Source organism: Ostrea edulis, chromosome 5 (genome assembly GCF_947568905.1).
Source record: "Ostrea edulis chromosome 5, xbOstEdul1.1, whole genome shotgun sequence".
In the NCBI taxonomy this organism is placed as follows: Eukaryota; Metazoa; Mollusca; class Bivalvia; order Ostreida; family Ostreidae; genus Ostrea; species Ostrea edulis.
Genome location: NC_079168.1, coordinates 26399121 through 26422526, shown reverse-complemented (window position 1 = coordinate 26422526; position 23406 = coordinate 26399121). Strand labels below are relative to the sequence as shown.

The window sequence follows — 23406 nt, the reverse complement described above, 5'->3', positions numbered from 1 at the left end:
TCATCAAATCACAAACCCGATACCAGTCATCAAATCACAACCCTGATTCTTTTCATCAAATCACAAACCTGACACCGTTTACTAACTACTCAAATTAACATCATTATTAAAAATCGTCAAAAACCTGTGTTAATGTGGTTTGGATAAAAATAGACATAATAAGGCATTTGTATCTTTATAAAGACTTGTTATTAGCCTAATTCATGTACTCTAATGAATTAATATTGATAAGAATTAGTATTTTGAGTCTCTAAATCGTTATGGGGCCTTTCATCCTTTTTGGGTAATCAGTGGCACTGTCAAAATGACTGTGACAAGTGAAAGTGCAGATGGTTTTACAATTTTAAGTCACTTGGAGCTATTATGGACTTCAGTTTATGATTAAGAGTAAGAAATTCAACTTAGAAATGATATCTAATGTAATAGCTTTTTGCAATACTCAAACATTCTGTTTAGTGGTATAGCGCCAGGACACAGCAAAAATCAACCTAAAAATATTGGGCATTTTTATGTATTCATCATTTCTGCATATCTTGGGGAGTATACGGAATTTCAGGATGAACTTTGGTAGTAATGTAGATTGATTATGTATGGATATTTCAAAATACAGAGCAGAATTTAATAGCATTTGGTTTATTGATTTTACATTGACAAACTTGGGTACCTTATATTTAGAATTTTAGAAATACTGTATTACGTACATTAATTGGCCCTCGGTACACTGATTGTCTTACAGTACGTATTACAATAATTGGCCCTCGTTACACTAGGCCATTTACAAGGAAGCTTTTTCTGTGCTTAAAAAATTATCTTACTTATATTCAACAAATAATAATTTGTAACACGAAACTTATTTTGGAAAATGGTAAAGTTTGCTAAAATATTCTGACTTCAAATAAAAATATTTTGCTACTTTGGACTACCAAAGTCATTCTTCTTGTTTTTTTCCTTTCTATAATGTGACATTTAAATCATGTAAATATATAGAAAATATCACAATTTTTTTAGGAGGATAAATTGTGAAAATCAGGAGTTTCGGGAGTTTTTTTAAAAACCTAATATTAGGAAAAAAACAGGAATAGCTCAAAATAAGGAAAAATCAGGAAAATGAGGAGTCACTTGACAGACTGGTCAGAACTTTTCTCTTTGTGCTTGCTTCCCAAATTGATTAATCCTTAACATTTGTTGAAATGTTCAATGCTTTGGACATAACATTTTAGAAATATTGAGTGTTCTCACCTCCCACATGGTTTCTTTGCTATGACAAGTGTGTGAACAAATTGAAAAACTGACTTGGGCATATCGCTCAGGTGCGCTAATAAAACTGTTTACTTGCATGATATTCAGATTGTTTCTGAAACTTTATGGAGACCTGGTGTAAACATATTTATCAAGGATTCCACATGCATAAAAACACATTTACTATCCATAAAAAAGTAACAGCACAATTACAGTATTCTCCCATGTGTATTGTGTATGTTTCACAGCTGATTTGGTTCTGATATCAATCAACAGTCTTGTTTCAAGTCAGCATTTTGTAAATTCTGCAGTCATTATAATGATCTTGCTTGCAGATACAACCTCAATGTTTTTACATCGAATGTTGTCTAACGGTTTTATACAGCACTGTGCCATATATTTATGAACAAACGTAAATAACGTCATGACCGTCTACGATTTATACACAATTTAAAAACTGATTTAATTTAGATTTAAATTGTTTCAATCACCTCAGTACTTTGCAATATAACCCTTGCTACAACTTACTTTGACTAAACGTCTTAGAATTGAAGAATATAAGTTTCTGATACACATGACAGGCATATTTCCCCAGATGTGTCTGATTTCATGCTCCAGGTCACTAACGTTATTGATGTACGGAGTTCTTGATTTCAACTTGTTTTACAAGAGCAACCAACAATTTTCTATAATATTCACATCTGGTGATTGTGCAGGCCACATCATCGAGTTTATATTGTTCTGTTGTTTCCACTCGGTGACTAAACGTGCCCGATGGACATTGTCATCTTGGAAAATAAAGTTGTTCAGAGGGAAATGCCTTGCTACAATGAGCCACAACTCTGAATCCAGTATCTCAATATATTTTTGAGGATTTATTTTTCCATTTACAGCAGTCAAGGTACCCACACCATTCCACGTTATACACGCCCACATCATCAAACTGACCTTGACCTGAGCACCAGGGAATATGCACTGAGGTAACCAAACTTCACCAGGCTACCTCCACACATAAACACGACGATTGTCTACAATTACAACTTTACACTCGTCGGAAAATATACTCTATTCCAGTGTCTTTCCAATGTCCAAATTAATTTCCCCTAGCCCAGGAAACACGATTTTTCCGGTTCACTGCAGTGATTCTGATTTTCTTCCGAACAACCCTTCTATTTGTGTTGGTTTCGTACAATTGGCGCTGAACAGTCCTTGATGAAACAATTGAGGATCTACCCTGATTAAATAAGTATGTAATGTCTTTTAACGAAAGCACATGGCTCGGTTTTGTCAGAGGCAAAAGTTGTCGCACATCTCGGGTATTAAGATTTCTCTTCCTACCAGAAGGTGTTTCCACAGATCCCCTCGCTAAATAACACTTTACCACAGTATATACAGTATTCCGAGGAAGACCCATATTCCTGGCTATCAATGAATATCTTTCTCCACACAAGTATTTTTCCAAATCAACTCTTTTACAGGTGTCAACAGATCAGGATTTTCCCCCCACAGACCTCTTTTGACACTGAATATCTCCGAGTGCAGACGACTATATCGTCATTTTACACACCTCACAAATAGGGGAAATCTTAAGCTAAACACAAGATGTGTTTGTGAAACACAAATGCCCCCGATAATGGCCAATTCCGAAGATGGCCAAGGTCACAAGGGCAAATATCTTGGTACCAGTAGAAAGATCTTGTCAAAAGAAATGCTCATGTACAATATGAAAGCTCTAATATTTACCATTTAGAAGTTATGACCAATGTAAAAAAAAAATTAATTAAAGTAGGTCAAATGTCAAGGTCAAAATGTTCAATACCAACGGAAAGATCTTGTAACAAGGAATACTCATGTGAAATATCAAAGCTCTATCTCTTACTGTTCAAAAGTTATTAGCAAGGTTAAAGTTTTCAAAAAGTAGGTCAAACTCCAAGGTCAAGGTCACAGGGTCAAAAATGTTGGTACCCTTGGAAAGGTCTTGTCACAAGGAATACTCATGTGAAATATCAAAGCTCTATCACTTACTGTTCAAAAGGTATTAACAAGGTTAAAGTTTCCAAAAAGTAGGTCAAATTCCAAGGTCAAGGGTAAAAAATGTTGGTACCCACGGAAAGGTCTTGTCACAAGGAATACTCATGTGAAATATCAAAGCTCTATCACTTACTGTTCAAAAGTTATTAGCAAGGTTAAAGTTTTCAAAAAGTAGGTCAAACTCCAAGGTCAAGGGGTCAAAAAAATGTTGGTACCCACGGAAAGGTCTTGTCACAAGGAATACTCATGTGAAATATCAAACCTCTATCATTTACTGTTCAAAAGTTATTAGCAAGGTTAAAGTTTCATACAGAATGACAGAATTACAAAATGACAGAAAGGACAAAAACAATATGCCCCCCCCCCCCCCCCCCCCTCCCCCCCGATCTTGGGGGCATAATAAATATCAATGTCAATATAGGGCATACTGTGAATCAAGAATGCGAGCGATAATACCGACCATTTCTAAAATCAGGAAATCCGAAAGACATTATATTACGTTTGTTCATAAATATATGGCACAGTACAGTACCACAGTACAGTACCAATTGTAAGGCAGAGACAGTATTAATTGTAAGGCAGAGCTCTTTTCATACTGATTTTGATACAGGTTACTCCTGATCAAGATAGGTTCACAGCAGACGTGACTAGTCAACACGGGATGGATGTTCCTCATCACCTCATCCAACCTCTGGTGTCATAGCAGACGTGACTAGTCAACATGGGATGGATGTTCCTCATCACCTCATCCAACCTCTGGTGTCACAGCAGACGTGACTAGTCAACACGGGATGTTCCTCATCACCTCATCCAACCTCTGGTGTCATAGCAGACGCGACTAGTCAACATGGGATGGTCCTCATCACCTGATTCAACCTCTGGTGTTTCCAGGGGTCCGTCTTTGCCCTACTCTCAATTTTGTATTCCTTGTGGGAATTGTGAAATTAATCCCCAGTTTTTATCTTCACACTTTCCCATACGACAAAACAAGCAGTCGAAGTTCTAGTAATAAAACCTGGCCACCACCTACCTCATTAGGCAGTACACTTAGATCCACCTACCTCATTAGGCAGTATACTTAGATCCATTTACCTCATTAGGTGGTACACTTAGATCCACGTACCTCATTAGGCAGTACACTTAGATCCACCTACCTCATTACAGGGTACACTTAGATCCACCTACCTCATTAGGCGGTACACTTAGATCCACCTCTCCAGCACAATTCATACACGAGAAGAAGTAGCCAAAGTTTTCATTGATCTTCTCCATCATCTCCCTCAACGGATCAAGCCACTGCCGCTTCATCTCCTCAGTCTTCTCCTGATGACCGCTCATGTCTCGCTCACGATTTTCCAGGTCAGACTCCAAATTACTGATCTCGGTTTTTCTCTGTTGGTATTCTTGTACAACCTAAAATGCAATGCAAGCAGAGTGTGAAATTTGAAATACACCTGTAGCTTTAAAACTAAACACAGAATGTACAATTTTAAACAATCTAAAACTTTACCCTCCCTTTAAGTATGAAACAAAGAATAATGAGATGTTTAAAAGCACTGAAATTCAACTTAAACTAGTTCTAATTGTAACGGGGACCGTTACAGATGTTCCCCAAACCTCCCCCAATTAAAAAGTGATGTCCTTGTGAATCTATAGGAAAAAATCATTTTATTTTAGCCTTTAATTACATGTAGTAAGTTCAATATGGTCATTTCAGTACCAAGAAATGAAAGAAAGCGTTGCACGTGCATACACGCGCACGCGTGTATGATTCCGAATTTTTGTTGATGTCGTTCAACAGGCATTTGTATCATATACCCACAGTATGAATTTCATAACGTTTCCACCAAATATAAGGAAGTTATAGCGATTTTAAAATCGTCCAATCAGAAATCAGCACACGTGCATGCACGTGCTGAGCAGTAATTCTAACCACAGCAATTTGTAAGGAGTACCAAGATACATCTAAACCCCTAATATGAATAGAATTTGATGAAAAACAAAAACGTTATCGTCCTTTAAAAATTGAACATTTAAAAAACGTTGCACGCGCATGCGCGTGTGCGTTGGCATTTTTTGTTACACCAACATATAGATACACATATTGTCTACGTATGCTGTGAATATCATCTCATTCGCTTCATAAATAAGATAGTTACAAACGTTTTAGCATTATCCAATCAAAATGAAGCTCACGTGCATGCGCGTGGAAATTGGTAATTTTGACCATGTAAATCAGTTAAGGGTCTCAATATCTACCTATGATATGAATTTCAAGCCATTTCAATGAACAACAAAAAAGTTAGACTGATTCCAAAGTTAGCGTACAAATTTTGTAATGCGCGTGCATGCGCATGCGTGCGCGTGCTGGCAAAATAACTATTATTTTTCATATGTACAAATGATATACTATCATCCTATTTAGGTTTTATATCGCTTCCTTCAATATTCTGATTTTCCATTTTTTGTACCAAAATTGCAATGCACGTGCGCGCGCGTGCATGCACGTGCAAACAAAATGACTATCACTATGCACATCTACAAACGCTATACTATCATCCTGGAAAGTTTCATATCGATCCCTTTTGTAGTTTCTGAGAACACTACCGGACAAAAAAGTACCGGAGAAAAAGAATAATAATAATAATAATAATAATAATAATAATAATAATAAGAAACAGAGTAAAAACAATATGTTCCCAAACTTTGTTTGGGGAACATAATCATAGGTGACCCTCAATGCCTCAACCCTTAATTTCTCATACATTGTCTATTAGATGTACACTGACTTACCCTTACATCAGTGTGATACAGAGTCTATTAGTTGTACACTGACTTACCCGTTCATCAGTCTGATACAGAGTCTATTAGTTGTACACTGACTTACCCTTACATCAGTGTGATACAGAGTCTATTAGTTGTACACTGACTTACCCTTACATCAGTCTGTTACAGAGTCTATTAGTTGTACACTAGGTGACTTACCCGTTCATCAGTCTGATACAGAGTCTATTAGTTGTACACTGACTTACCTTTACATCAGTCTGATACAGTCTATTAGATGTACACTGACTTACTCTTACATCAGTCTGATACAGAATCTATTAGATGTACACTGACTTACTCTTACATCAGTCTGATACAGAGTCTATTAGTTGTACACTAGGTGACTTACCTGTTCATCAGTCTGATACAGAGTCTATTAGATGTACACTGACTTACCCGTTCATCAGTCTGATACAGAGTCTATTAGATGTACACTGACTTACTCTTACATCAGTCTGATAGAGTCTATTAGTTGTACACTAGGTGACTTACCCGTTCATAAGTCTGTTACAGAGTCTATTAGTTGTACACTGACTTACCCGTTCATCAGTCTGATACAGAGTCTATTAGTTGTACACTGACTTACCCGTTCATCAGTCTGATACAGAGTCTATTAGTTGTACACTAGGTGACTTACCCGTTCATCAGTCTGATACAGAGTCTATTAGTTGTACACTAGGTGACTTACCCGTTCATCAGTCTGATACAGAGTCTATTAGATGTACACTAGGTGACTTACCCGTTCATCAGTCTGATACAGAGTCTATTAGTTGTACACTAGGTGACTTACCCGTTCATCAGTCTGATACAGAGTCTATTAGTTGTACACTAGGTGACTTACTCGTTCATCAGTCTGATACAGAGTCTATTAGTTGTACACTAGGTGACTTACCCGTTCATCAGTCTGATACAGAGTCTATTAGATGTACACTAGGTGACTTACCCATTCATCAGTCTGATACAGAGTCTATTAGTTGTACACTAGGTGACTTACCCGTTCATCAGTCTGATACAGAGTACTAGGTGACTTACCCGTTCATCAGTCTGATACAGAGTACTAGGTGACTTACCTGTTCATCAGTCTGATACAGAGTACTAGGTGACTTACCCGTTCATCAGTCTGATACAGAGTACTAGGTGACTTACCCGTTCATCAGTCTGATACAGAGTACTAGGTGACTTACCCGTTCATCAGTCTGATACAGAGTACTAGGTGACTTACCCGTTCATCAGTCTGATACAGAGTCTATTAGTTGTACACTAGGTGACTTACCCGTTCATCAGTCTGATACAGAGTCTATTAGTTGTACACTTGGTGACTTACCCGTTCATCAGTCTGTTACAGAGTCTATTAGTTGTACACTGACTTACCCGTTCATCAGTCTGATACAGAGAATCTGCTCTGGCTTCCTGTTCATGAATGGCTTCATCAATCTCTTCTAAAGTATTCGCTCCCACTCTCTCAAACCGCTGCAAAAAAAATGTTCATCATCAGTCAACAACATGATTTCATCAACTGGATATCAAAGTTAGTTACCAGATATGATAATTTCAATCAACATGTTAAATTCCATATTTCATTGGTGCTGTCTTCGTTAAGTTCCATGATGGAATCATCCAAGAATTCTAAAAACTGGGCTTTCATTGTATATAACAATTGATAGACCCTCTCTTTCTTTAATCCCTTTATCTCTAATGTTTCTGGATTTTATCATTTATACTGTTCCTGTTTGAGAGTCTATTGACAAAGAGTATAAACAATTAAGTACTCTTCAATATCAACTGATACCTAAAATGCAATTTAAGGACATATTTTACATGCACACTCTAAACATAAAACAAGAGGCCCATGGGCCACATCGCTCACCTGAGTTACTTTGGTCCATATCAGAAGACTTTCCATATAAATTTGCATGTAAAACCGTAGTCCCTATTATGGCCCCAACCTACCCCTGGAGGCCATGGTTTTTGCAAACTTGAATCTACACTGTGTCAGAAAGCTTTCATGTAAATGTGAACTTCTTTGGCTCAATGGTTCTTGAGAAGAAGATTCTTAAAGATTTTTTCTATATATTTGTATGTAAAACTTTGATCCCCTATTGTGGCCCCATCCTACCCCAGGGGGCCATGATTTGAACAAATTTAACTCTACACTATGTTAGGAAGCTTTCATGTAAATCTCAGCTTTTCTGGCTCAGTGGTTCTTGTGAAGAAGATTTTTAAAGATTGTCCCTATATATTTGTATGTAAAACTTTGATCCCCCCTTGTGGCCCCATCTGAGCCCCGGGGACCACGATTTTAACAAACTTTAATCTGCACTATGTCAGAAAGCTTTCATGTAAATATCAGCTTTTTTGGCTCAGTGGTTCTTGACAAGAAGATTTTCCCTATATATTTGTAGGTAAAATTAAACTTTGATCCCCTATTGTCGCCCCATCCGATCCCCGGGGGCCATGCTTTTAACAAACCTGAATCTGCACTATATCAGGAAGCTTTCATATAAATCTCAGCTTTTCTGGCTCAGTGGTTCTTGAGAAGAAGATTTTTAAAGATTTTTCCTATATATTTGTATGTAAAACTTTGATCCCCTATTGTGGCCCCATTCAACTCCCGGGGGGCATGATTTTAACAATTTAGAATCTGCACTACCTAATAAAGCTTATCTATAAATTTCATCTATTTTGGCCCAGTGGTTCTTGAGAAGATTTTTTAGTGACCCTACTCTATTTTTACCTTTTCTTGATTATCTCCCCTTGGAAGGTGGCCTGGCCCTTTATTTTAACAATTTAGAATTCCCTTTACCTAAGGATGCTTTGTGCCAACTTTGGTTAAAATTGGCCCAGTGGTTTTTGAGGAGAAGTCAAAAATGTTAAAAGTTTACAGATGGACGGACAGACTGATGGATGGATGGCGGACTACAGGTGATCAGAAAAGCTCACTTGAACTTTTGGCTCAGGTGAGCTAAAAATATTGCTGCTGTACCATGTTGAAGTTTGTGAATTAAATCCTACACTGTAAATATTTTAATTGCATATACATGTATAGGAAGTCTGTTCCCCAAAAGGCTGTAGCTTTGGTTGATAATCTATATTATATACCCATCAATGTTTGTTTTTTGATACTGTCAAATGCACAGAGTGTGATCCGATTTTCCGGATCACCACACTGTGGTTTTTTGATTCCTTATCAGTATTCTCTGAAACTGATGATGTCACAATGCATCAACACAACGTTTTTTGTGGAAAATATTGATGCGTCACAAACAAAACTGTGTACACAAAAATAAGTTCAATGTATGTTTGTGTTTTTGATAATTTGGAATACATCACTACAGCAACTTGATCCGAATATTTAGATCACATCTTGTTGACAGGCATGGATCTTCCTTTTTTTCGTGTCTCGTTTGATCTGATGATCCGTGCTTGTCAACTCGACGTGATCAGACTCCTGTAGTAATAATATAATCAATTCATATGAATTATTTCCTTTAAAAATTCTACTAAAAAGAAGCAGAGTTTCTAAGAGGAAAAAAAAAGACTTCAAATTTTCCAAAAAAGATAATGTGTGTATATATTATGCTTATATGAGTTAGTGATGGGAATCGATCAGAATTTCATAATCGATGAATGCAACTAACTAATAATGGATTATTATCGGACATCTAAAAAGCTGGATACTGGGGTAAATAAATATATAGAAGTAAATATTTGTTTGTTTTGTTGAAAAAGTGAATGTAAACATTTTCTGTGAGTATTTGTTGTTAAATGTTTTTCTCTCTCTCTTTTCTTTCTTAAAGGGACTGATTCACGATTTTACCCAAAATTTTGTTTTTCACTTTTAATGATCAAAATCTACTGTCTAATGTGTTTGAAAGATTTCACATGAAAATGAAGGTGATACATCATCACAGAAGCTCATTTTAGAGAGTTTATTATTTGTTTTGTAAACAAAGACTGCGGTATGCTATTGCTTACGAAATTTTCAAAATTATATCTTTCACATTTCAAGTGAAATGTGTCATCTAAAAGTTAAAATTTGTGACTATGCAAAATTAAGATGCACCATATTACAAAATCAATAGTTCACTTGTTTGTTTGTTTACATAAAAAGACCCGAGTCTTTGTTTACATAACACATATTTAAGGCTAAAATATTACTTCTATTCTTGCATTCAGAAGGTCAAAATTTTGGCTGTCAACATTAAATGAGCTATATTTCTAATGTTTAACATCAAAAATGAAAAATATTTTTATCAAAAAATCATGAACCAGTCCCTTTAACAATTTTCAATAATTTAATTCTTATTGTATCCTTGTCTCTGATTGGTCAATTCCAATTGAGGAACGCAAGTTATTTTTGTATAAACTGATTTGGTATGGGGACACACCCCTTGACAACCAGATGCCGGAACTATTTTTTTTCTTTCTCTCTAAATTTACATCGCAGCACTTTTTTAGCCTTCTATGGACTAGAAAGTCAACGTGTACAATAAGATACTTTGGTTTGATACACATGTTGTTTTCTCGTTGTCAATATTAGAATCTACTTGTACGCAAATCACTGTTGCAAAACATCTTTCTCTGTATGTATGGTCGAATAATATATTAAAACAAGGATATTATATTCAAATTAATGATTTTCCAAGTAAGCATTCTCCTGTTCATTTTGAAATACATTTCTCACTGGGGGTGGGGTGGAGGGTGTTTCATTGCTTGATTCGCCTTTCAACAAAGCAAACAAAAATTCAAACGTCACATTTTATCACATGACGTCAGACACATTGACATGTGGATCGCGATTTGTCACTTGCTTATAAATACATATTTTCTTGTGTTGGATTTAGTATTAGTGACAATGCTGCATTGCAATGGTAAGTTTTCATGTAGTAGAAGTTTTCAAAGCGTTAAAAGCCGCAATTATTGCATTTTCTGATATTTTGAAGATTTATTTTGGGTAGGCCTAACATGCAATTTCCCGTATTTTCTCAATCTGTCGGAGATGAGTGACTTCAAAGTCGATCTCTATCTCTGAAGGGCAGCAAAATACGCATTGTGTGCATAGTCTACACATATTTTCTATCATGACAAACTTCAACTTTGATACAATATTTTGATAAATAGGCTAGGCTCCGTAGAACTAAGATTAATGATAGCGACCTTCACAGCTAGATGCGACACTTCGTCGCTAAGTGAATCATTGCGCGGCTCAGTTGACTTGTATTTTTCCAAGTTTATGTACATTTGATAAATGAAGGTTAGTATCTTTGTCTCCTGCATTAAATTATAAGGAATGACTTAAATTCTGGGGCAAGTTATATGAGTATAACCTAGTTTGGGTCAGTTTACGCTTTTTTATAATTATCCACTTTGCAGATTATAAAGCGTAAACTGACCCAAACCAGGTTATACTCGTATTACTTGCCCCAGAATTAAAGTCATTCCTTAATTAAACAGATACAAATTCTAAGCAATTACAATTTTTCGAAGTGTCTACATGCCAGAAACAGATTCCGAAGCAGTTTAATTGCTTCATTTGAAAGCACTTTTGTTTTCCTACATAATTGACACACAGCTTTTTCTCCTATACGGATGGTCCATTATTAATATTTTTTTAATCCAAGGTACACCCATTATGATTTAAACAAGTTTGCGAGCCTTTTTAGGTTATTAGGTCGCGGCTGGAAAATCCTTCAACAAGAGTACCGAAAGCAGTACAAATTACGCCCGTCACAAGCTTATACAGGACGCATTTCTTAAGCCATGACTTGTAAAACTTAACTCAAGGTAGTATCAGCCATCATCAAACTGTGACATTCGTTCTTTTGCATCATATGAATAAAAAGTCCTTCAGCTTAAAAACTGTGACAGAAGCTAGATAGACAAAGCAAGAGTTCTGTGTGTAAAATATTTCCCCAAATTTAACCAAGTTTAACAGCCTGTAAATATTTTAAACATCAAAGAAAATGAAAAATGGTTGAGAATCGAAATCCTTGCATTATGCACATCTTCAAGTTACATTTTACAAAGGCCCTAGCTTCTAAACTGAGAGAGGAATTGCATGTAAAAGGAAAAACCATGTCCTTTATTTGATATAATATTTCCTCAAAACAGAAAAGTTCAACAACCTGTAGTTTTCTAAAAAATTTAAGACAATCAAAATCCTTGCCATATGCACATCTTCATATACCCATAGAAATACTCTGTAAAATAAGGTTTTCACTTGAAAACTGTGAAGGGGTCAAACTGACAAATCATAAACTCTCTACATGTATGTAATATTTCCTCACAACTGATAAAGTTCAACCTGTAATTTTCTCAAAAATTAAAGAAAATTAAAATCCTTGCTACATGCACATCTTCAATACCCACAAAAACACTCTGTAAAATAAGAAGGTCCTCAAAATTGCGAGAGGAGTTGGTCAGACAAATCATGTACCCTCCATATTTCATCAATTTTTGAAATAAAGGGGAAAAACTCCTGCAAGAGAAGTCAAAATGGATCAAAATTGCTTCAGGATCTAGAGTGGACCACAAAGACCCTACACAGCAAGTTTCGGCTTGATACGTGACAGAGAAATGAAAATACATTTTAAATATGATTTTTACAAAGGATACACTTTGTGTTTACATAAAATCTGCCTTCCAAAATCATGTTTCTCAAAACGTTTGTCATCGCTAGGAAACCATATGCGTAGATTTGAAAGATATATTGATGGTCTCCTGAAAATCGCAGTCAATTATATCATGGTCATTTAATGTATGTTATCATTAGATTTATTGTAGGGATCGATATTAACAGTTATCTGATTGCCCGAGGCAAGTATAAATCCAGTTTAGACAAGTAAAACTCAATTCAGACTTGCCCGATGGGACACGTGATTATTTCAGAAGGAAATGTGATTATTTTGATTTTAAAGGTTGATAAATATTAAATATTAGAAAATAAAGTACAGCTCCGTATTTTTTTTCTTTACAGAATCATCAATTTATTTAGGCTCCTTTCTAGTAGATCGTAACATATCTTATCATATCAGTAAGCCGTTCCCAATAACACAACTACCCGACGTACTTGACAACTTATCTTAGTCAAGTTTGTGAGAAAATGGCGGCCTCACAACTGTCTCCCGAAGTAACATGCAAAAAGAAGATGATTTTAAAGAGAATGGAAATAAATTTCAATTTAAAAATGTGAGTTTAAGGCAGCGTGACAATCCTGATTTACGGGTTTAATTGATACTGACAGCAGTATGGTCTGTACCTTGTGTCAGAAATTCAGTGCTATCGCCAGTACTTTGTATTTTCTTATCCGTAATACAATTTACAGAATTGATAACATCTATACACATTTTTATTGTGTTATTGACTAAAAACTCATTTGTTGCAAGTTTGAAACGTTTCATTTTTTGAAATTTTAATCATATAAATGTACACGTATCAACATATTACTGCAAGTGTACGCCGCTTGTCTGCTTTTTTGCGGTAAAAATTGATTTCCTTACCTTGGCCTTTGAAATTTTCTTATCTATAATGTTGACATTTGGTTTTTATTTTGTCATCAATTGCACTAACTACAATAATATCCCAGGGTTAGGCAACACATAAATTTCTTTTCAATCATTAATAATTGGCTATGTCTAATTCAAAGTTGTAACCTAGCTCTTACATTTGATCATTTGGTGGCACAAAGAAGGAAAACTGGGCGATTCATCAATTGTGGTCAACCCCATAAAAGGAGATAATTAAAATTACTGGTTGAAAGGTGTATAACAGTTTTAAAGTTAAAATTATTTCGGACAACAAAGTTTTTCATTCGGACAAGTGAAAGTTTGAGTTTACTTGCCCAAAGGGCAAGTGAAATAAAAAGTTAATGTCTATCACTGCATTGCTTTAAGGTCATGAAAAAGTGAAGATATTGAACAGTGATCAATTTCACAATTCCTATAAAGAATACAAAATAGATAGTTGGGCAAACACGAACCCCTGGATATACCAAAGGTGGGATCAGGTGCCTAGGAGTAAGCATACCCTGTTGACCGGTTACACCTGCCATGAGCCCTATATCTTGATCAGGGAAATGGAGTAAGCATCCCCTGTTGACCGGTCACACCCGCCGTGAACCCTTTATCTTAATCAGGGAATTGGAGTAAGCATCTCCTGTTGACCGGTCACACCCGCCGTGAGCCCTCTATCTTGATCAGGTAACCGGAGTAAGCATCCCCTGTTGACCGGTCACACCCGCCGTGAGCCCTCTATCTTGATCAGGTAACCGGAGTAAGCATCCCCTGTTGACCGGTCACACATGCCGTGAACCCTCTATCTTGATCAGGAACATTGTGTTACATACTGACCTGTCTGATGTCCTCTGACAACTCCTCGTTGTCTGCTGTCCCAGTTGCTTTCTTAGCTGCCTGCAACAACCTCTTGGCCCGCTCTTTAACCTCGCGAACTCGTACTTTGGCTTGCTCAAATTCTCTCTGAAATCAAGACGTACGCCCCTCACTGAATTTCACTTTCAACCAGTAATGATTACTTTTCAAATCGTAGTATACAGAAAGCTATATGGAAGATCCAACACTGAAAGCCTAATTTTTTTAAATCTAATACAGTCACAAAAAAATATGCATATAACAAGAATATGTATAAATATTTTCATTTCCAATGTTTTTGCCTTTGATATCTTTACCAATTGTAATGATAGCCATTTCCTCATGAATGTGATGCAGATGTCAACAATGTACGTATGAATCTTGATAAATATAGTTCGTCTGTTTTAACAGCCGAGAATGCTGATAGAAAGAAAATTTTAAATAGAATGTACATATAAAAAATAAATTTCATTTTTTAAAATATATGGGGGCATCATCTGCAACACTTTACGTAAGGATACATTTCATGTCGTGCCGGCCACAGTCTTTTAATTTCTCGGTTTAATAAAAATACAGATTTTTAATAGCCATTGTTTTATTTTTAATGAAACATGAACATCATTTCATGATTAATGTGGATTTGGTTGAAAGGCATAGTTTATCTCGAAGAAAAAAGATTTCAGGTTTTCAGCAATGTTTTTCTGTTTATCCCAAAATAATGAATGTTTAAAAATTACCGCTACCAATCATAGAATTATCAATACATTATGTATATATAACAATAGTGTGGTTACCTCCCTCTACACATAACAACATTGGGGTTACCTCCCTCTATATATAACAACATTGTGTTACCTCACTCTATATAACAATATTGTGGTTACCTCCCTATATATATATATATAACAATATTGTGGTTACCTCCCTCTATATAATATTGTGGTTACCTCCCTCTATATAATATTGTGGTTACCTCCCTCTATATATAACAACATTGTGTTACCTCCATCTATATATAACAATATTGTAGTTACCTCCCTCTATATTTAACAATATTGTAGTTACCTCCCTCTATATATGACAATATTGTGGTACCTCACTCTATATATAACAATATTGTGGTTACCTCCCTCTATATATAACAATATTGGGGTTATCTCCCTCTATATATAACAATATTGTGGTTACCTCCCTCTATATATAACAACATTGTGGTTACTTCCCTCTATATATAACAATATTGGGGTTATCTCCCTCTATATATAACAATATTGTAGTTACCTCCCTCTATATTTAACAATATTGTAGTTACCTCCCTCTATATATGACAATATTGTGGTACCTCACTCTATATATAACAATATTGTAGTTACCTCACTCTATATATAACAACATTGTGTTACCTCCCTCTATATATAACAATATTGTAGTTACCTCCCTCTATATATAACAATATTGTAGTTACCTCCCTCTATATATGACAATATTGTGGTACCTCACTCTATATATAACAATATTGTAGTTACCTCACTCTATATATAACAACATTGTGTTACCTCCCTCTATATATAACAATATTGTAGTTACCTCCCTCTATATATGACAATATTGTGGTACCTCACTCTATATATAACAATATTGTTGTTCACCTCTAAATCTTGCATGGAATGTGACTGCTCTCGCTTTGAATCCTCCAAACGCTCCAGATCTCGAACAATAGAAGCATGTTTCAGGCTTAATCGAACTTTGGCTGTGCTGAGATTCAAACATTCCTGAAAGTAGACAGGTTAACAAGGATCAAAATTAACTCTTATTACCAAATAAAATTTTAGTTAGTGCCAAAAAATTTTACTTGATTATTATAAGTAATGCATTGTATGACCTGAAATGTTTTTGTTTTGTATCACCAAATATAAAAGTTTTGACATCAAATTCTATTTCAATCTCCTTTGAATTGCAATATCTGATAAATTCTGATAATAATTGTTGTACTTTTGGACAATCCCAAAGTAAATGGTAAATTGTTTCGTCTTCCCTATCACAAAAGGTACATAGTTTAGAATCTACTCTACCTAATTTGTACATATAGCTATTAGTAGTTAAAATGTGGTGGTTAACTCTGTATTGAAACCATAATAATTTAGAATCCAATGTAGTCAAGAATGGCAGGTAAAAGATTGCCTTCCATTGGTTATCAGAGGTAATGAAATATCTACTCCATTTCTTTTTTCCTGTGGGTATAGCATCTGATTTATTGAGAGTATCATACATAGGTTTCGACCCTTTCTTTGTTAAAACAAATAGTTTGATATTCAAGGGAATAAGGGTTTTTTGCACAGATGCTTTATTTGTAAAGTTATACTTTTTCATATCTGTGGCTATTACTTGTGTTATACCCATATATGTTAAAAAATTCATTTGTAGGTTAAATCTGTCTTTAAATATTTTAAAATTTATAATTTCTCCTTTTTCGTCAAGTAGATCATGTACATTTTTTATTCCTTTATCATACCATGTTTTATAGAAGATGGACTGACTTTCTATCTTGAACTTATGATTATTCCATAAAGGTTGGCTCATATAGTCCTCCCAAGATTTAATGACAATTTTTTCTTGAATTTCCTTAAAAGCCACCATGACATCTTTCCAAAAGTCATTTTTTACATTTTCAACTATCTGTAAGATATAGTCTGAACCTGTATTTATTAATTTGTCCAAGTTTACATTATTTCTAAGGAGACTTTTCCATTTTGAGTTGTCCTCCATAACCAATCTCCTTATCCAAGTCGACTTTAGTCCTTTGATATAACAATCTAGATCAACCATTTTTAGTCCCCCATATGCATACTTTTGTGTGGCAACTTTTCTTTTAATTTTATCAGATTTTGAATTCCAGACAAATTCAAATAAAATAGCATTAAGTTCTTTTATGAAAGCATTCTTTGGGTTTGGTAAGGCAATAAATAAATGATTTAGTTGTGAAATTAGGAGTGATTTCACTAGAGTTATTTTCCCAATTGGAGTCAACTTTTGTTTACTCCACTGGTCAATAATTGACTTAATCTTCACAAGTTTTTTGTCATAGTTCAATTTCAAAATTTTATTTAAATCCACATCATAATGGATTCCTAGTAATTTAAATCGAGTTGTCCATTTGAAATTCATATCAGAACATAATCTTTCATCTGAATATTTTTTACTTCCTATCCATACAATCTGAGTTTTATCTCGGTTTATTTTGAGACCAGATAATTTATAAAATTCATCAAGTTCTTTCAAGGTTTCTCTCAATGAAACCTCCGATCCGTCAAGGATAATGGATGTATCATCTGCGTACTGTGACATTAGATATTCTGTGTTATTGATTAGAATTCCCTTTATACTTCTGTTATTTTTAATTTTTATAGCCAAAATTTCAGCGCATAATAAGAATATGTAAGGTGATAGTGGGTCCCCTTGCCTACAACCACGTCCTAGTTTAAAGAAATTAGATAAAAAGCCTGCTTGTGTCACACATGAAACCGCATTATAGTGAAATGTTGTAATCCAACTACAGAAATAAGGTCCAAAATTAAAGTATTGCAAAGTATCTTTTATAAATTTCCAAGAAACAGAATCAAAGGCTTTTTCAAAATCTATCATAACTAACACTCCAGGAATATGATTTGTTTCTGTATGATTCATTAGATCATATATTAATCTACTGTTTTCTCCTATGTACCTTCCAGGTATGAAACCTGTTTGATCATTACTAATAATTTTACTAAGCACAGTTTTTATTCTTCTTGCTATACAGCCTGACCCAATTTTATATGTAACATTGAGAAGAGAAATTGGTCTCCAGTTGTTTAGAGAGAATTTTGATTTTCCCTCTTTGGGTATGCAAGTTATAATTCCTTGTTTTTGTGTTGATGATAATTCTCCTTGGTCAAATCCATAATTTAATGATCGCACGACAAAAAATCCAATTTTTTTCCAGAAAATTTTAAAGAATTCAGCTGTGAAGCCATCACTACCAGGGCTTTTGTTATTTGACATATCCTTTAAGATTATAGATGCTTCTTTGTGAGTAATATATCCTTCTATTGACTTTCTCTCTCCATCAGATAGCTTAGGAACACTAAAATCCTTTAATATATCAGATATTTTACCATCTGCTTTTTCATTTCTATTTCTATTACTCGAATATAAGTTTCTATAAAAATTTTCCACCTCCATCAGAATGTCTTCTTGTTTGATTATTTCTCTTTGTACATCATTTTCTACAATTATTACTTTTGGAATGATTTTATTTGTAAAATGGAGATTCTCTAGGTTGAGAAAATAATTAGATGGCTTTTCTCCTTCATTTATCCACTTAGCCCGGGAACGTACCATACAACCATTGACCTTATGATTTCGTATATTTTCAAGATCTTTTTTCTTTTCATTTATAGTTTCAATATTTCGTTCAAAATCCCTTTCCAATTCTTCTAGTTGATCTTGTAAATCCTTTTCTTTTTTTGATCTTTGCTTTTTGATGTGACTTGCATATGAAATTGTTTTTGATCTGATTTCCATCAATAGGGTCTCTAAAAATAGTTGTTCATTAATTATAAACTGTATGTCTGCTGCAGGAATGTCTAAAACTGACTCTCTTTCATATACGGGAACTGCGTATTGTTGTTTTATTTGATCAATATGATTATTAATACATTTAATATACTCAATGTCTTTTAAAAGTGAGTTATTAAACTTCCATAGTCCCTTCCCATGTTTGAAATTATTTAATTTAAGTGATACATACACTGGAGAATGATCTGATCTATAGCTTGTCATAATGTCACTGCCTTTAACTTCCTTTAGTAGGGAAGCAGATATAAGAAAGAAATCTAGGCGAGTTTGTTTCATAGGATTAGGTTTTCTCCAAGTGAACCTATTTACATTTGGATGGAATTCTCTATATATATCAACTAAATTTAAAGATAGCATTTGTTCTAGAACAGCTTCCCTTGCCTTGGGGTTATTAACATGTAAATAATTGAAATAATCTTTGGTAGTATCTAGTACCAGATTAAAATCCCCAACAATAATAATTTCCTCGTTGTTTAATTTTGTAATAGTATCTCCTAATTTCTGATAGAAGTCAGGAGAGTCATCATTTGGTCCATATATACATATCAAACTTATTTTCTTATTTTCTAATGAAATGCTAAGTGCAAGTAAATTACCAGTATTATCTGAAATAGGCTGTTCATGAATTTGGTACTCAAAATTATTATTAAATAGAATGGCAACCCCTCTTGAGTTTGAAGTAAAAGAATTGAATCGAGCTTCATAGCCCCACTCATTTCTTATTTCTTGTTCCATTTCCATTGTAAAATGTGTGTCTATTAAACATAAAATGCTGCAATGCTGTTGGCGATAGTATTGGAAAATGTCTTTCCGTTTCTTATGGTCATTTAATCCTTGATAGTTCACAGAGATAATTTTAATTTCAGCCATGTATCTGTTTGTTTGTTATATAGATTTCAGCAAAACACGGACTGACAAAATACTGGCCCCCATTGAAAAGTTTGAAACGTAAAGGAAAGGAGAAAGAGAGAGAGAGAAATGAGAAGAAAATAATAATCATGTATGAAAAGAGTTGAAGATGTTGATTCATTATATTATAACCGAGTAATTTAGTCGGAAAGAGTGCTATTGTCCAAACATTTCAGGTCATACAATGCATTACTTATAATAATCAAAAAATATATATATAGGAATAGCTGTCAAAAAAATCAGCTAACACTTAAAGCCCTTATAAATGATTGGAAACAATTGTATCAAATCAACCTGGATAGTTATAAGGAAAGAAATGAATTAGATAAATTTAAAATGGACTGGGAAAAATGGTCTCCATTAGTCAATTGACTCCCTCCTCCCCCCCCCCCCCCTCTCTCTCTCTCATAAAAAGAAAATGAACATTATAATATATATATGTACGCTTAAATATATTCATATTCTTTTGTATCTACTTTTGTGCAAATGTATGTCGATTGAGTGAAATAAAAAAAAAAAAAAAAATTTTACTTGCAAAATTAAAAAAGCTTCATTGAAGATAGTTTAACTAACCCAAGTAAACAGTGTCAATATTTTATATTTAGATTCAAGAACAAATTATATGCCGTGCCATCCCCCCCCCCCCCCCCCCCCCCCCCCCCCATTAACTTCAGAAAAAACAAACAATGCTAATTTCAATGTATTTAAATTTCATCACTGTCAGTCTCCACCACCAATGCATCCTGCCTATCAATAGACTTCTCCCCTTTGTTACTCATTAAATGAATTTTCTTTTTAGCAGAAGAAATTTAAGATGTGCATTTCTTTGATAAGTTGTCTCTATCGTTTTCACATTCATTACAGAACCCCTCTACCGTTTTCACATTCATTACAGAACCCCTCTACCGTTTTCACATTCATGTAGAATCCCTCTATCGTTTTCACATAGAACCCCTTGTCCACTTTCATATGACAGCTGTACAATATAGCCAATGTTGCTTGAATTATTCACACTTTTTATCTCCCCTTGTAACTTTACTTGGAATATTTAAATCTTTATTTGTTGCATTCATTGGATATTATTGTAGTAATGAATGTATCAATTTGAAAGTGTTTTTGTTAAGTTATGTATAATTATACACTTTATACAAATTATACAATATACACTTTATGCAAATTATACAATTTAACTTCATCTAATAATCAAAAAGTTACGTTCAAGCTAATTTCCTGCTTTATATTTAAATCAAGCTTAATTCACAAATAAAAGTTTTCCACAATCATATATTTTCATAAACATTGGGATATGAAAATTAACATTTATTATAATTTCTTTCACTTAATATGCTTTACAAAATTGATATAATTATGTTTTATATTAATTCCATTCTCAGCCCAAAATTTCAAATTCAATGTGACAGGCATGGTTTCTAAACAGTGCTCCAAACTGCGAGTAGCATTTGCGACCAGAAAATCGATTTTGCGACTAGAGATTATATTTAAGTCGCATTTTTGCGAATGGAAAAAAATTGGGCATCCAGTAAAATTTTGTAATCGGGATCGGAAGTCTGAATAAATATTTTTTAGTCTCAGTCAAAACAGCGTTTGATAGCAATCAAGATGGCGGTAAAACGAGGGTTAAAGCATTTCGATTGTCTTAAAGCACTTTGGACTTAGTAAAAAGTAGAAGCCTCGGCCTAGTACATGTAACGAAGAAATTCAAGAATCACACGGAGAAAGTTCTGCATTTAAATATGATGTAGCTGTTTCTAAAGAAAAATGCAAAAGTAAAGGAAGAACCCCAGTCCTAATGGCTGAAGGAATATACAGAGATTGCAAAATGTTTTGCAGAATTTGTGAGACCAATCAGCCAGCAATGTCCACCATTTCTGGACATCCATTGTCCTATTTCACCACGACCTGGTGTACATCTTTCAAATGTGGAAGTGTGACTATTCACGGTAACAGTAAGAGACATGTCTTGTCTGTGACTGCATTATTAGCAGTAAGTCGAGCAGGGCAATTGTTGCTGCTAATTTTCACAGACAATTACAAACTCAGGAGGTAGTGTTCTTGTTGATGCTGGTACTGATTGTTCAACAAAAGATCCAACAAAAGTAGAAGCTCTTATTCGCATAAGCAGTGAAGGCCCACTTATTGAGGAAATCCTTGTTTGGAACGCTGGGTTTTCTTCCCCAGAAGCATACTGTAAAATATACAGGATGGCCCAATGCAATACAACTTTTGCCAGAGTAAATACTTGACTTGTTAGCACCCAGCATATTTCACAGCACATTTCTATTCAGTTTAAAAATAAAACAAAATGCATACATGGGTGTAGATTTTTTCTTGAAAGATATTCAAATTAAAAAAGAACTTATAGGTCTTATTTACAAAATCTTTTACCATGGCGAGTAGAAATTTTGAACATGGCGATTAGAAATTTGAAAATGGCGACCAGAAATATTTTTAGGTCGCCATTTAGCGACCTGATAGCAGATGTGACTTGGAGCACTGCTAAATCTTTAGTTTTCTTTATTTTTGCCAGCTGTGCACATCTCTCAGATTATTTGAAAAAATCAGCATGGCAAGTAGGGCATTCTAATGACAGAGATCCTGTAATTTCCAAGCAGTATATGAAATGTGTTTACGAATTACTGTCCAGTCACCGGTACAATTTCTATGGTTATAACACTGAGAAAGGCAAGTCCCAGTCACAGAAAAAAAGAAGTTGAGAGTTGTAAAGGAATGTTAGAGCTATTCTAGAACAACAAATACCCTGGTGTTGTCCTTCATTTTCTGCAGACTGACACACATCTTTATATATAAATCCTTCTTCTTTCTGTCCGTGGTCGTTTTCTCTGCATCCAAGTCTATAGCCTCTGTCTCCTCACTCTGTATCCTACAAAACAAAATCAAACCTAGATCTCCACAGATAATTTAAATAATTAAACTCTGTATCCAACAAAACAAAACTAAAAAGTTACTCCACTGACAATTTTATAATTCCACGGTTAATCTTAATGGTACAATAAATCTATGTAGGATTTCATTCAAACACCAAGTGATTAGTATCAAACACAGAGAAATGTATAAGCAATCTTAAATCATGACATTTCTGCGTTTTGGAATATTACACACAGAGAAGTAAACAACCAATTTCTCGTCACCTCTGTTTCTTGGACTCGATCTGAGACTGTAGCCGCTTCTTCTTGTCCTTCATTTGTGTTAGGTTTTTCTTGAAAAAATAAAACAGGGTATTTTTATTAAATATGCCCCAATGGTGTGTCCCAATGAAGTTTTAATGTGGACTTTATTAAAAGCAATATTAGCACTACATCTGAAAATTTTGTTTCGCTGTAAAAAATATGCTATTATGCAGGGTTTGACACTAAGGAGCATCCGACCGACCGAGTCTACT

The 23406-nt window shown here is 34.6% G+C and overlaps 1 protein-coding gene across 1 annotated transcript in view; it reads right to left on the bottom strand.

The window, feature by feature from the left end:
• LOC125649414 (structural maintenance of chromosomes protein 5-like) overlaps positions 1 to 23406 on the bottom strand; it is an 87782-nt gene that overhangs the window by 18013 nt on the left and 46363 nt on the right. The window contains exons 17-22 of the mRNA XM_048876958.2: positions 23156 to 23223; positions 22764 to 22887; positions 16112 to 16234; positions 14445 to 14570; positions 7468 to 7566; positions 4456 to 4683 (exon numbers count right to left, since the gene is read on the bottom strand). Coding sequence (XP_048732915.2) covers positions 4456 to 4683; positions 7468 to 7566; positions 14445 to 14570; positions 16112 to 16234; positions 22764 to 22887; positions 23156 to 23223 — 768 coding nt within the window. The remainder of the gene's footprint in view (positions 1 to 4455; positions 4684 to 7467; positions 7567 to 14444; positions 14571 to 16111; positions 16235 to 22763; positions 22888 to 23155; positions 23224 to 23406) is intronic.